Below are 14725 nucleotides of genomic sequence, written 5' to 3' on the forward strand. Positions count from 1 at the left end.
TAGAAGAATTATAACAATAGCTGAGCTGAATGATGTATTTTTACAATTCCCCAGTTGAACCTCAAATCAAGTGATATTTATTGTAAAGTCAGATAATTTCATTTGTAATTTTTAATTAAGAAATATATTTTGACAAACATATAATCCAACATTTTAAGCGTATTATAATAAACGCAGCTCCATTCCACGTAACATCTGAGCACCTTTTTTCTCTCAAGATATCTTTCCAACAACAATCTCTTCTTATATTCATATCTGGACTGCATATTCATGAAGCTAAACATAAACACAAATATTAAAAATAGAGGAACACTTTTTCTTCTTACCGCTCTACATAGATACTCTTGCTGGTTCCCAGAGCATATAAACTGGCCAATATTCTGTAGCAGGAGACCTGAACATCTTCCACTAAAGAGAAGAAGAAAATGATAGGTATAAAGAGATTTTTCTTTGCAATACATTTCTGCAGAACTAGAACACATTTCTTTTGACAATAGCTTAAGTAATAATATTAAGCTATCAAAGGCAATCCACAGAAATCACTCTCTAAATACAAAAAGTCTTCTGAGCACCAAGTGCCATAGTTTTTACTTCAATATCAAGTTACCAGCTAAGACAGTAAACATATTTCACTAGCTCACTAACTTTCAGAAATTAATGGCATACCAACTCTTTAAGGATAACATCTAATTGCAAAATCTGAGAATTTATTAATTTAATAGCTATGAAAAATCTGTCAATGAATCTCTTCTAGTTTGTCTGTACCACTTAAGAAAGTTTCATGGTAAATCAAATAAAGTGCTGAAAGTAAAAAAAAAATTATTAGGGAACAAATCGATTCACAAATGTAACACCACTATATAAAATGCATTACAAAAGAATGGCAATCCTTTTAAACAGATATTTAATTCTTTTAATTACAGTTTGTATTTTTAAAAATTTAGACACAAATATCAGTTACTAGCACGTACTTAATTTACACTTCAGACTGACAAAGGATTAAATAAATAAATAATCCTTTAGCCCTTATGAATACTTCACCAAAGCATGTTTTGAAATTATCAAATGTTTCAGTCACAAAAATGTGAGAATAATCTTAACATCTATTTGAAAAAAAAAAGCTTTTCCAATATAATCTGCAGTAATAGTGTAACAACAGTCTAAATACCATCAAGGACAACAGTCCCATTCTTTCCATATACACTTTTTTCTAGTCTCTCCCACAGTGCTAATATCTTCCCCCAATATGCGATGAAATGTTGGGAGTAAAATAGGATAAAACTTAATGGGTTGGGAGAGCCTACAAGATAGTGCATCCAAGCTACATAGCCTGGCTACCGTGATTTTAGTTTGGGTCATCTTGGAGTTAAGTATTTTTACTTAGTAAGAGTACCCTCAGGTATACTGACCCACCTTTGTACATGGATCACACCATGGAGTACTCTGTACATGGAGTAATACTCTTAGGTACAAGTACCAGGTCAAGTGCTTGTCATCAGAGTAGTACAAATAAAATAATCTTATTCTTAACAAGATGTAAAGAGAAGTTGTGTGTAAGAAAAATTAGCCTTTCCAACTATGCTCTAGACAAAATAAGCAGGCACAATTTAAATTAATTATTCTTTCTCAGTTTATGAATTCTAAATTGTGTGCTTGACACCAGTGTGATGTATTTAGAATAGCTGATTAAGAATACCAACTATAAGTGATAAAGTATCAAAGGCTAATTATTAAGTTCCAAAGCATGGAATAACAGAGATCAAAAATTATACAAGTCATGAACTTGTTGATGTCTGAAAAAGTGGTTTATGATGAACAAGTGATGTATGTGAACCCCACAGATGACTTTTTCTGGATACTGTCACAGTCTCCTGAATTTTACAGACATAATTTAATGAGAAAAGTAGATGTTTACATCTCATCGCATTCAAATCCATCAATACAACTCCAAATTTTCAAAAGCAGTTCTCTTAATGATATTTCAAATAATACTTTTGCAGATTCTAAAAACAGAAAAAATATAATTTGATATTCTTTTCTTCCAGGTCCTTCTCTCAGTTATTTCCATAACTGAGTTAACTATACAGAGCAGAATTGCCTCCTTTAGTGCAGTCTGGACAGCCGAATTCCTGTGGAGCTGGGTTTGGGAAAATAAAGGACACCAAATCTGCCATAATCAGAATCTCTACAGAAATCTCATATACAGTCTCATACACATTCCCTTCTCCAGTGCCTGAATTCTTCAGGAGCTCCTTCCACTGTTCCTTAGTATGCACCCACCCAAACTCCCCGTGAACTGATACCAAGTCGAAGTGCATGTATGATGGAATAACATAATTCTCGTAGTATAACCTCATTTACAGACAGAGCAACAACAAATTAACTTATACAAAGTAACTTTTCACATAAGAAGAAGTCACAGTACATCTATGGTAAAGTTACAAACAAAATTGAGCCTTCTGACTGTCTAATCACAGCAACGTCTGCTTTAATATTTAAACAAAGTCGACTAAAACCTGCAGACTGTTCTAGGTCGATTACAGCAAATGTTTGATTAAATCAATGACAAGTTTGTCAAAATTACATAGGATTTGTCCTTTTCTAATAGAACAGAGAGTCTAGTAATGCTTACTATGTGTCACTACAGTTATTTTAGTGGCATGGCACTTCTAAATAATACATACATATCAAATCTTCCCCAAACTGGTGCTGTCCAATATGCTCAAATAATGAAGATAGCACTGGCAGGAGAGCAACTGTGGTATAATTAATGATTTGTGTAACTCCCTTTGGCTGGTTTCTGCTGTGTGTAAACTGGCCTTGCTTAAGATTTTCCATTGTTTTCTCCAGATCCTCAGCAGCATTGTCCAAAAATGCTCTCAATGCCATCTTAACAGATTCCAGACCAGTTTTCATCACAGTCCTGTATATAGCATACAACAAGAATGAAAAAGAATATTCTATTAGACAAGTGTGGAATAAAGACTAGTCTTGGCTTATATGAAATAGGTAATAAAGATCTGAAGAAAAATCTTTCATCTTTTGATATTGTAAAATCTTCTCACAGCAGAACAACCTACTGAAAAAAAAGTTTCATAGGTATCCTGCAGAACACAAGGATATTTTACCTAGTTTCCCATTAAGAAAATAATTTATAAGTTTAAAAGGACTTTGAAGTGATTCATTTGCCTTCAGAAGCAAAAAATCCCATCTAACAAAAAAGAATGAGTAAGTCTGCAATTTATGACTCTAGGAAGAGAAGAACTCTCTCAAGCTAGAACTCAGAAAGTCTTCCCAACCATGACAGTCATATTTCTGTCTCCAGAATAAGGGCATCAGAAAGGAACAAGTGAAAACAACCAAATCTGTTTAAAATTAAATAAATAAATGCATTGATTACAGAACTCTAACAGCATAATCAGTTCGGTAATGATATAATCCCGGAGAATTATTACCTTATTTGTTTTAACTAGCTCAATTACAGAGAACCTTTGTTTAACAAAAGTTTCCATTTAGGCATGCGTGAAATAAATCCAGGTGAAATTCTTTTGTACATTGAGCAACAGTCCAGGTTTTTTGTTTGTTTGTTTGTTTGTTTTGCAGAGTGAATATATACAGTTTCAATGGTAATATTTTCAAACTTTCATGTAACCTCCATGAATCCCTTAATCCCCATCTGGAGCTATTTTTACATTTCTACCAAGAGCTGAATTGGTGATCTCCATCTGTATTCCATCTGTATGATTGCATAGAGCATGGACAATTTATAACAAAAACCCGAGATATTGCAACCTAAAGGATTACCATGCAACAGCTGAGCCGTATTAATGACCATGATCATGACTCTACCCCATAGCAAATGGAAAGTAAAATTTGTTCATTTAAGCCACTGCGAAGATACTAAGAAAAAGATCTATCTGCATGTAACCCAGTCAATTCTTTGACAGTAAATGCAAAGTGAAAAAAGTTCTTAAATTACCATGGAGGTAGCTTAAACTATCATGTTTTGTTCCACAACTGCAAAGATCTAAAAGTCAGCTATCAGCACAGTTAGTTGACTATACAGTTAATGAAAAGCAACATGTTACCCTCCAATATTTCAAGACTGTCTCATCCATAAACCTCACAATGGCTCAAGCAGCGAAATTTAACTTAAAAGTGCCACTGAATTCGATGTAAAGGGGTTTTTTTTGTTCAAATTAGAATCTGAATTAACTTTGCAACAAAGACGCACTGTGAGACAGATAAACTGTACCCCATGCGCATTTAAGTCCTGAATTTTTTCATTAAACAGTGTAAGCAAAAGAATAAAATATTTCTAATGTTATTGTGGTTTTGGGATGGTCACTTGATTAAAACCAGATGAACTAACAGCCAGCAGTTCCTGGACACCGTTGATCTGAAGCTGAAAGTGTAACCTACAAATATTGTCCTGCCAAACCCTAGTAACTAACTAGTAATTAACCTACTTTGCAATGGGAATTCTTTTTAGTACTATAGCTTCTTGAGTTTTGAAATTCTGTAGCCTTACACAGGTAGCCCAAACCTGACTGCACATTATCTTCTTCAGTGATTTTCTTCGTACTTTAGAAAATATATTCAGTATTACCTTGCATCCAAGGTCTGGCCCAGTATGTGAAGACAGTTGACTATTGATGTTGCATCATTTCCTAAACAGGGAGGAAAATTATCCACCAATTAAGCTGAGCATACTGTATAGCATACCTACACTCTGCTAACTGTATGTCTGGTTTTAATGAAAGGTAAATGACATAGCAGAAGAGCAACTGAACCTCTGCATAATTTTAACATTCAAGTTAAAAAACATGCAGTTTGTTGTCTTAGCCTTGTTTACACAAATGCAGTAACTAGAGGCAGTAAAGCATCTCTCATCAAATAGCTGAGGCAGTCAAGATGGAAGCACTTAAATGTGGGGTTAATTAGAGCTGCAGTGTATTGTCTGGTTTTCATTTAAGTTTTATAAATTTTACTTTAATTGATTCAAGTTTATCTGAACATTTATCTTCCCCCTCTCAGTAACAAAAAGCTGTTAACTTTCGCAAGTTGCTATTGCAGGAAGAGAACATTTCTATAAAATGTCACCAAAAAGGTTAGTTCCCTGGTGTTACCAATAGGCTGCAGCCAGTTATAGCAGGATCAGGTGTGGCCCACATGAGAAACAGTCTCTGACATAATATGCATCTCTCATAATCAATTTTTTTTTCACACTTATGTACATAAAAAGAGAACTTACACACAACATGCCTTGTATGCATATTTACATTCCAAGATGTTGCCATGTACAAGCCACCTCTAAGTTCACTTTTTAAATCCAGGACAGATTTAGGCTACACAAACTTGACCCACATCTTACTTAATATATATATTTTTTTTTTTTTTAAATCTGCAAAAATGAAAATACCTTTTCTTGCTTCTCTACATATTTAAAGTTTCTCAAAAAAAAAAACCAAACCAAATTGAATGTTTAAGATAAATTTCTGAAAATACTGTCATCTTCATACAGTGTACTATACTTTCTCAGCAGTGGTTATTTCACTTAAAAATATAGGCAAAGATACAAGTAAAATTAGTAAGTGTTTCAGTGAAATAGAGATTTTAAAAGACAAATTGCAAGGAAGGAGTGGGAGGTTTATGGCAGCACTGAGAATGTTATTCTGTGCTATCGAATTAGGAGGTATTGTTGTGGTGTTCATCCACAGTAGATTAAACAAACCTGAACCACAGCTTCCACAGCTGCCCCTAGCCAGGCAGCCCCACCCTCTTTGCACTGGCACGGGTGGTCATGCAATGATATAGTGAGCAGATGAGAAAGCTGAGGTGGCCTAAAAAAATCCTACCAAAAAAAACACCCCAAAAGATTAAGTTTTTTGTCAGCTCCTATTTTTTTTCCTTAGTATTTCACTGCTCTGGTGATATGAATGCCAGTGCTGATGAAGAAGAGAGTGCAAGACTGTGCTAATGACAGCAGGGATGGAGCAAAGTACCCAAAGCAACCCAGATTTAGATGTGGATTACACTGTCATGAAATAGTATCTTAACATTCATCGTGCCAATGTGCATACGCTGCATGCTACAGTGCAGTATAGAGATGCTCACTCCAGTTCCCTGAAAATTTACATTGGCAATTTATTTTACCATGTACACACATTTCAAAAGCCATATATTTATCAGGAATCAGGCACTTCGTATGCTGCAACCAGATGGAAGGGTCAGAAATGCATCTAGTTATTCTGAAAACCAGACAAGTTTTAGGCATATCCCTGTAGCAGATACTGCAGTGTGGTTGGTTCCACAGACTGGGATATCAGAGCAGAATTCAGTGACCATAGTAAATGCAGTCCCCTTCATTCTAAACTGATTGACATACTAGAGTTTATACATGTAGCACCAAAAACAGACTTTCAAAATTTTCATGAAACTTCTTTTCTGGAATGTCTGCTTCTGGCAGGATTTGTTACAGAATCTTAGAAAATGCAATTTGCTATGAAAGACAGGTTTAGGTTCAGTGGAAATTCTGTGTCTTGCTTTTGTTCAATATAATGAATTTAGTTTTCACTGTGTTTCTAAAGCAAAAATGCACAAAACACAGTATTTTTTAATATTTTACCTTAAAATGCCACGGTTAAAACTCAAAAAAAATCCTTTTAAATTGAGCATTTCAAGGACCAGTTTGCTTCCAACCTGAGGTCAGAAGTCAATTTCAGAAGGCCATCTTTTTTTTAAACTGAGTTATGAAACCTAAAATGAGGGGGTTTCTAATGAAACTAGTTTTATTACTATTGCCAATATTTCACAGTGTATATATATACACCTTTATTAAATTAAAAATATTCTTTTTTTATTAATTAAAAATGTTCTTGGTTTTCAGAAGTCTGAAAACTAGATACAGAACACTGATGTAGCGCACAAAATGGATGTGCAGTATATAAAATTCCGTTCCATCATGAAGGGGGAGCAGGTGATAAATACAACTCAATAGGATAAAAACTGAAACAAGAGCTGTTCTTTAAAGGAACTCTTCACACAACTCAAAACAACAGAGGCTGGACATACGCAAATACTAAACCACATGAGTTCAAGAGGTGTTAAAGCTAAAATTATCCCAGGAGCTAGTATAAATACTAGGTTGATGGTTGGGTCACCGTTCAGCATGTATTACAAATGCAGCTGTTCCCATGAACTGCACAACTGAGTTTCTTTAATAATCTGAGGTGCAGCCCTACATATTTTAGAAAGCTGTATTATTATATCAGGAGGGAAGAACTGTTGCTATATTGCAAAAGTGCTATGGATATCGATTCCAGGATGCCTCACTGGAAGGACACTTATAAATTCAGGATGTCATTAGGCAGAGAAAGCCTTCTGTTTCTTTTTAAGAACCCTGCTGATTAATTTCATTAAGTTCCCAAAAAAGAGTGAGCAAAACCAGGCCTTTCTTATCTGATGTCTTACCCAGCTAATTTTTGTTTCAGATTACATGGGTCTCTATTACCAATATGAAGATTTTTTTTAAAAATTACTTACATGCTTACATCAAAAGAATGCCTTACTGGAGATTTAAACAATTTTAAAAAAATGAATCAAACTAGTCATATAAATTTGGTTTTTAAATTGAGAAAATATATATTCAGATGCTCAAGTTGCCAAAATTATTCACTAAAAACTTTCAAATTCAGCCCACTAATAATAATGAAAGAAAATCAGTCCAGTCTTACTGATGTACAGCTACAGCTCTCAAACGTAAATTGCTGGGGTCAAAATCTACTTTCACAGTGTAAAGAAATAATAATTCCATGCTGAATTACAATTCCATAATCCCAATGACACTCTTAGATATCAAATGCAATTAACTGTTTAAGTTCACTCTGGAAGACTTGAATGCTTAATTTCCCATTTTATTAAGACTTCTATATACAGTTTAAGCTACATGACTTTTACTAATGTCTTTCATACATGTAGCTGTATCTTCAGAAGTACCATTCAAATTCACAATAATATAAAACACCTACATAGCAAAACTATATAGCATTTTGCTATTTGTTATAGCAAGCTCCCCACTATCCATAAAGGTTGTTATCAAGCAACTCTTGCTTATTCAAGATGTCTCCAAAACACACAAATAACTTTCTAGGCCCCAGCTGTGGTCAGAGGCTGTCCTCAGGAGCATTTTCCCCTCTTCTACACAGGGCTTGTATTTGCTGAAGTAAGTGTAATTCTTTTGATCAGGTTTTCTAACATGATGTAATTCATTGTCAAGGTAAGACAAACTGTAAGGTGATTTTGACTTAATAGGTCCACAGTAAACAACCGTGCTCCAGAGTCTTACAGTGACCTTGTCATAACTCATGGAAAAACTACAGTACAATTCTGTGTTGGCATAAAGATTTTGTATTCTGTTAGTTACTGCACACTAGGAAAAGAGTTAAAAAACAAACTGTAGCCATAGTGAATACTCATCTGGTTCCATCTGACTTATCTCCTTCTACCACTTGAACCCAGCCAAATAACAGGAAATAAGCAAGCTGAGATGTGGAATGGAAAAGACCTTTTCTTTAGTACTGAAGAAAGCTACATTGACTTAGATTTTTAACTTCAACTGTTACTCATTTTAGAAAAAAAGGCAGAAAAACAAATTCACACAATAAAGATTTGCAAAATTTTAATAATATACCTGAGCTAGTTCATTCTTTGAAGAAACAACCTAGCGTATAAAACAGAGCTTATGTGTACGTTTGTGACTTACTCCACCCTTCAGAAAAAGCTGCAACAATGCCACACAGCTGCAGAAATAACTCCATTCCTCCTATGATCTTTTGGCTTTACAGGTAAATCCACCCAGCTCATCCCAAAACATATTTAAAGCAATATCCCAAAATAACTTCCCATCTTTCTTCTCAGTTTAATGGTTTTCATAATGGTCTGTAAGCTTTTTAAACACCACACTGCTGCAGCAAGTGAGTTCCCTCCCTTCAAATTGAATGAAATACATAGGAATTGAGTTAGATGCATGTTATCCTAGTCAAATTCTAATTTGCTAGATGATTACCCAATTCGGTATGTTTATGGATGCTGAAGTTTGCAATGCACCCATCATAGAAGCTACATATGCATAGTATGTACTATTTCAACTATCCTATCATCATGGCATAAGAAAAAATTGCAGAGTAAATGACTGTGCCACACATTGCATATAATGTATACACTTGATACAGGCTTCAAATTGACTTCAATTAAGTGATTTTCACATGGCATAAGACAAACACCAAGCTCCTCCTAGATTCACATAATACCAGAAAGATAGTACACATGCGTATGTGGAGTCAAGCACACCTGGGAATATTTAAGAATTCCACAGAGCATAACTAAGCATTTCAGCCCACTGCACATTTTCCTTAATAACTTTCCAATACAAATGTGCAGTTCTGATGCTCTGTTTTTCCCGAACGATTTAGAATAAAGTAACAAATTTGTAATTATAAATAACTCAGCAAAATTCTTTGGTAGGATAATGAAATCCAGATATTAGTTTAGACACACAGAAAACTAAACAAAAAACCCCGAACTGGTAACTACAAAAGCTTCTTATTCCATCTAATAAATTCTGTGATCTACCAGCCTAAACAATTAGTGGTCTGTGAAGACCATGCATCTCAGCCATGCAGCATGCAACAAAGCAGCACGTAACACAATGCAAAAATGGCAAAGAAAACCAAGTGATGGCCATGCTAGTATTTGTCAAGGGTCTCCTTACCAAACAGTGAAATCCTATGCCTGACAAGAACTCCAAGTTTGCAGAACAGGCTGAAGACAAAAGAAAAATAAAAGATAAAAGAGAAGAGAAGGGAAAAGGAAAAAATGGGGGGGGGGGGGGGCAGGGAGAAGAAAGAAAAAATAACAGCTGATATATGAGCAGGAAAAGCAACATGATGTCACGCAGAAAGAATCAATTATCTGAGCAGAATGTGGGACAGAGTACTAAAGAAAGAGTTCTCAAGTGCATATCCTTACAAACATGGTTAAATAAGCACATATTGTAATTAAAGAAACAAAAAAAAAAATTAAAAGCAAAGCTAATTAATATAAAAGCGTCCTATATGATAACCCACAAGGAAATAATCATCAAAGCTTTAAGAAGTAAAATGTGGTCAGTGTGCTATTCAGGATACCACTGACAATTTGAAAACAAAAGGTAAGGAAATCAGATTAATTGAAGTGTTTGATGGCAAATGTTTAACTAGTCCAATTTGGATCTTGTCATCTTGAACACAGTAAGAATTTCTTTTCAAATACATTGCTTCTTAAACACACTTAATATGAGAAATAGCCTCTTACATGGTTAAAAACCAACAGAAATGGATATGATCAATGATTTCACTTCACTTGTTTGAATTACTTCCTGTGCTGATGAGCAGCGCCCCATTCAGAACAATGAAGAACAAAGTTTTGTGTTAATTCATAGAAGCAGGAGCATACTGCCCTACGCAAATTGATGTGGCCTCCAGATTTGCTAGGAGTTAACTCAATCTTCATGATCCAGTTTTGTCTGAGAATTTTCTCCAAGAGCAACAGCAATTTTGGTATTATTTTTTCTGCTGCAAAAACCCTCATCTGCTATAAATGACATGAATAATATCATGTCATTTTATTAAGCTGTTTAATTATTAGGCACACAGGCTAGTTATCAACCTCTGATTTAAAAGCAAGAGACACCATAAGCATGTCTGCACAGTTTATGGATGAGATCTGAACATGTTGTTCCATTGACAGACAAGAGCATGGTGCCAAATGGAAACATTTATGTCCAGAATCAGAGCAGCCAGGTTAATGTGGTGTTGAATCCAGCTAACTAGCCAGTGCACAGTGACCCACTATAGCAACAGCAACTGCTCTGTTTTAGAAATGAGTCTGGTTGGTGCATGTTCGGGGATCTCTGTTCACTTTTTATTCCATGAGGCAGATGTATGCTACATATTCTTTTATGAGAATCCTCGTTCACTCAGTCCAACAGGAAAAGCTGTACAGAAGCATGTTAGCATCATATAACTCTTGTGTCCATTCTAACAAAGACATTAAATAGCTCACAATCTATCTTATCTTCTAACATACAAATGTTACTCAACCGACTGTAGCATTCAGCAGATGCTATGTTTTCACAAAGTCAGACTGAACCTATTATCTCCAGTGTAATTAGTTTAGGTTAAATAAGTGAATAAATAAATATGTCCAAATGGCCAGTACTTAAGAATGATGTCCAGAACTGACTTTATGCAACTGCAGTAGTACAAGGACTTCTAAGATGGTCTAATGGATGAAAAATGCAAAAAGCCCAATCCTGAAGAGGCTGGTTACAAATAAAATGGAATATAATGCCATCATATTTCAGGAAGAGGTCTGACCCCTATTTGCCCGCAAAATAGATCTGGATTTAATGTATTTGCTGAACACAGAATGGTTATTGCACTTGTTAACACTGTCACTGCATTATCAATACCCCAAATTATACTCTTCCATAGCTTAACGAATGCAAGCTTATCTTCATTGGAAAAAGAAAGCAGCCAGAAACTGCCCTTAGCTTGAAGAAAATCTTACATATGAGTTGCACTCAAACAAATCTAAAGGGAAAATTCAACAGAAAATCCAAACTTCAGCCTTGGCAAACTCCCTGTAATACTGGGGGGCAGGGGGAACCAACACACAAAAATGTTGGGAATCTATTAAAATGGCCCAAAACAACCTTTCAGGAAATGGGTCATATAAGGTAGCTTCTATAATCTTTGTGTCTTGATAATTAAGAAATAAACTGCTCAATAGCACTGGTTATAGATATCATACATCCAAGGTTTGCTTGCACGTGTTTTCTTCTCTTTGGCTGACACCTCTGGATGGCAGGTAACTCAAGTATGGCAGCAGCTCTGATCCTTTTGCTGGGCTACATGTTCAGGAATCTCACACAGCTAGACAGCATTATGCACAGAAGTCCTGAATCTAAGCAGCAGATATGCTGATATAGTCACATTTGACATATTCCAGAAGCATGGGGTTCATTGGAATGACTTAACAACTGTGAAAATATTGTAATCCAGGACATTACAGAGAGAAAACCAGCAGCTCATAAAGTGGAAAATTATCTAGATGCATGCATTTTGATAGAGGTTTTTAATTCTTTGAAGGATGTCATTCAGCCAAGCTGCCAGATCAAGTTAGTCCATGAGATGACACAGGGTCAAGACAGCTGTTACTTACTTATGCTTAGTATTGTTGCTAGAAACTTCACTCAGTATTCACACAATCTTGCAAACCCCGCATGTCTGTATGACCATCAATTGGCTGTCAGCCTCAAAGAACAGCAAGTCAGTTTTGCATGGTTCAGTACCCAGAAACAGCCAAGAAGGCAACCATGATACCTGTACATTAAAGGTATGCAGTAGGTCCTGTGTGAAGCTTGTAGTCTGCTTTACTAAATGGGAAATACGGGTTTCAATTCAATCAGAAGTGAAATTAAGTGAAAACTTATCTTAGAGGATCAAGTGGATATTTCTGTCATATTACTAAAGTTATTACTATTTAGAAAACCAAAAAGCAGAAAGAATACAACTCTCTCATTTTTACTTTTTATGGTGGACAGTAATAATGATACTTACTGAAACTCAGTTATAAATAAGTCTGGCTTTTAAATCTACCACAAAATTATGAAAGAATAATGATTTCAGTATATACATATTTCCAACCGTGAAAACTGATACACAATTGTATAGCCTGTGCCAGAGACTGTGCAACTGATGTATTGTCACACATAATGCTAAATTTAAATTCCCTGCATGCTAAAATCATCACCGCTACCTTTAAAACAGCATATAATCATAACTCTGTACTCCTCTTTTCATTTCATACAATGAATTTTCCTAACAGGAAAAGAAAGTGAAAAAAGTTTAATTTGCATGTTCATTAAAATATTTCTCTTCTCACTTCCCCACAATCAACTGCTGCTGTTTAAAGAAAAACACACATATGCACATACATTAATATTATTTTGAGTTTTACCTTGTCACCATTTCTTTCTCTTTATTAGAGGCATGGCCTCCACTGCTGAGAGGCCTACTTGCTGCAGATAAGAAATACAGGCGATGATTTTTAAAATACTGATCAATCAAAGGGAGCACAACCTGAAATCACATCAGAAAGAAGTGGTTACCTCAGGGCTTTCTTTACTATGTTCTGTATTACTTTTTGTAAGTCACAACTAAAGGCAGGAGATTTCAAATACGTTTTCTGTTTTAAAATCTCTATGTACTTTATTGTCTACTTCTCTTTGAATTTATTTCCTATTCAAGCAACTTAAAATGTCATCAGAAAAGGCAGCAGAAAATGTTTTAGATTACCTCGGGGACTTGATCTGTGGGTTTTTTTAGGAGGAGTACAAAGCAGAAAGTATAATTTCATTTTATCTCACAATTTAAGATTTTTCCTGTACCACATACCCAGACACAACTTTTGCTGTTCATGCCTTTTAAGGTAGGTTTAAGAAAAATTCACCTACAACTGTCAGCACACTAAAGGCACTTAATTCTAGATGCTATCAAATAAAACTCCCAAAACATTGTCATTCATTAAGGGCTTGTCCACAGAAGTTTTCCTGTTTACTTCATGTGGTGACCATTACTCAGTGCCCATTGCAGGTGTCAGCCAGGAGGACATCCAAAATAAACAGTTAATAAGAAAATCTGAAATTGCTTCCTTTTTTGAGCATGGTTCAAAAGAAGGTGGAATGCTAGCTTCTGAGTCAATGAACTCGGCAAATAGTACCACATGGAAGGACTTTAAGGTATCAAGATTACAATTTACTGCAATGATATCAGGGTCAGAAACTGCTGCAAACAGCTACCTTTGCTTCTTCACTAATGAATTCAAAAGGCACTTCAAATATGCAAACACCATACAAGCTTTTACGTGCGAAAGGCATAAGCAGATTTTCTTAATTTATAATGTTTAAAACCTCAACACAAAAAGGAGAATTGGTCTGACAGGAATCTCATGACTTTCACCAAGGGGAAGTGCAAAGTCCTGCACCTAGGGAGGAATAATCTCACCAGCTGGAAAGCAGCTTTGCAGAGAAAGACCAGGGGGGTTCAGTGGACAGCAAACTGACCATGAGCCAACAATGCACCCTCACTGCAAAGGCAGCCAACAGCATCTTGGGTTGCATTAGACAGAGCACTGTCAGCAGGCCCAGGGAGGTGATTCTTCCTCTCTACTCAGCACTAGTGAGGCCACATCTGAAGTGCTATGTCTAGTTCTGGGCTCCTCAGTAGAAGAGAAACATGGACAGACTGGAGAGAGAGTCCAGTGAAGGGCCACAGAGATGACGAAGGAACTAGAGGATCTTTCAAATGAGGAGGGATTGAGGGAGCTGGGACTCTTTAGCCTGGAGAAGAGAAGGCTCAGGGAGGATCTCATCAATGTGTATAAATATCTGATATGAGGGAGTAAAGATGGAGCCAGGCTCTTCGCAATGGTGCCCCATGACAGGACCAGAGGCAATGGGCACAAAGTGAAACACAGGAGGTTCCCTCTGACCATCGGGAAACACTTTTTTTACTGCGAGGGTGACTGAGCACTGGCACAGGCTTCCCAGAAAGACTGTGGAGTCTCCACCCTTGGACATACTCAAAAGCTGTCTGGACATGGTCCTGGGCAACCAGCTCTA

The 14725-nt window shown here is 35.9% G+C and overlaps 1 protein-coding gene across 1 annotated transcript in view; it reads right to left on the minus strand.

Annotated features, from left to right (window-relative positions):
- The window catches only part of RYR2 (ryanodine receptor 2 (cardiac)), a 342788-nt gene that overhangs the window by 96732 nt on the left and 231331 nt on the right, over positions 1 to 14725 (minus strand). The window contains exons 62-66 of the mRNA XM_010562945.1: positions 13063 to 13184; positions 9773 to 9822; positions 4610 to 4670; positions 2685 to 2923; positions 327 to 408 (exon numbers count right to left, since the gene is read on the minus strand). Coding sequence (XP_010561247.1) covers positions 327 to 408; positions 2685 to 2923; positions 4610 to 4670; positions 9773 to 9822; positions 13063 to 13184 — 554 coding nt within the window. The remainder of the gene's footprint in view (positions 1 to 326; positions 409 to 2684; positions 2924 to 4609; positions 4671 to 9772; positions 9823 to 13062; positions 13185 to 14725) is intronic.

Source organism: Haliaeetus leucocephalus, unplaced genomic scaffold (genome assembly GCF_000737465.1).
Source record: "Haliaeetus leucocephalus isolate CR32 unplaced genomic scaffold, Haliaeetus_leucocephalus-4.0 Scaffold162, whole genome shotgun sequence".
Taxonomy (NCBI): Eukaryota; Metazoa; Chordata; class Aves; order Accipitriformes; family Accipitridae; genus Haliaeetus; species Haliaeetus leucocephalus.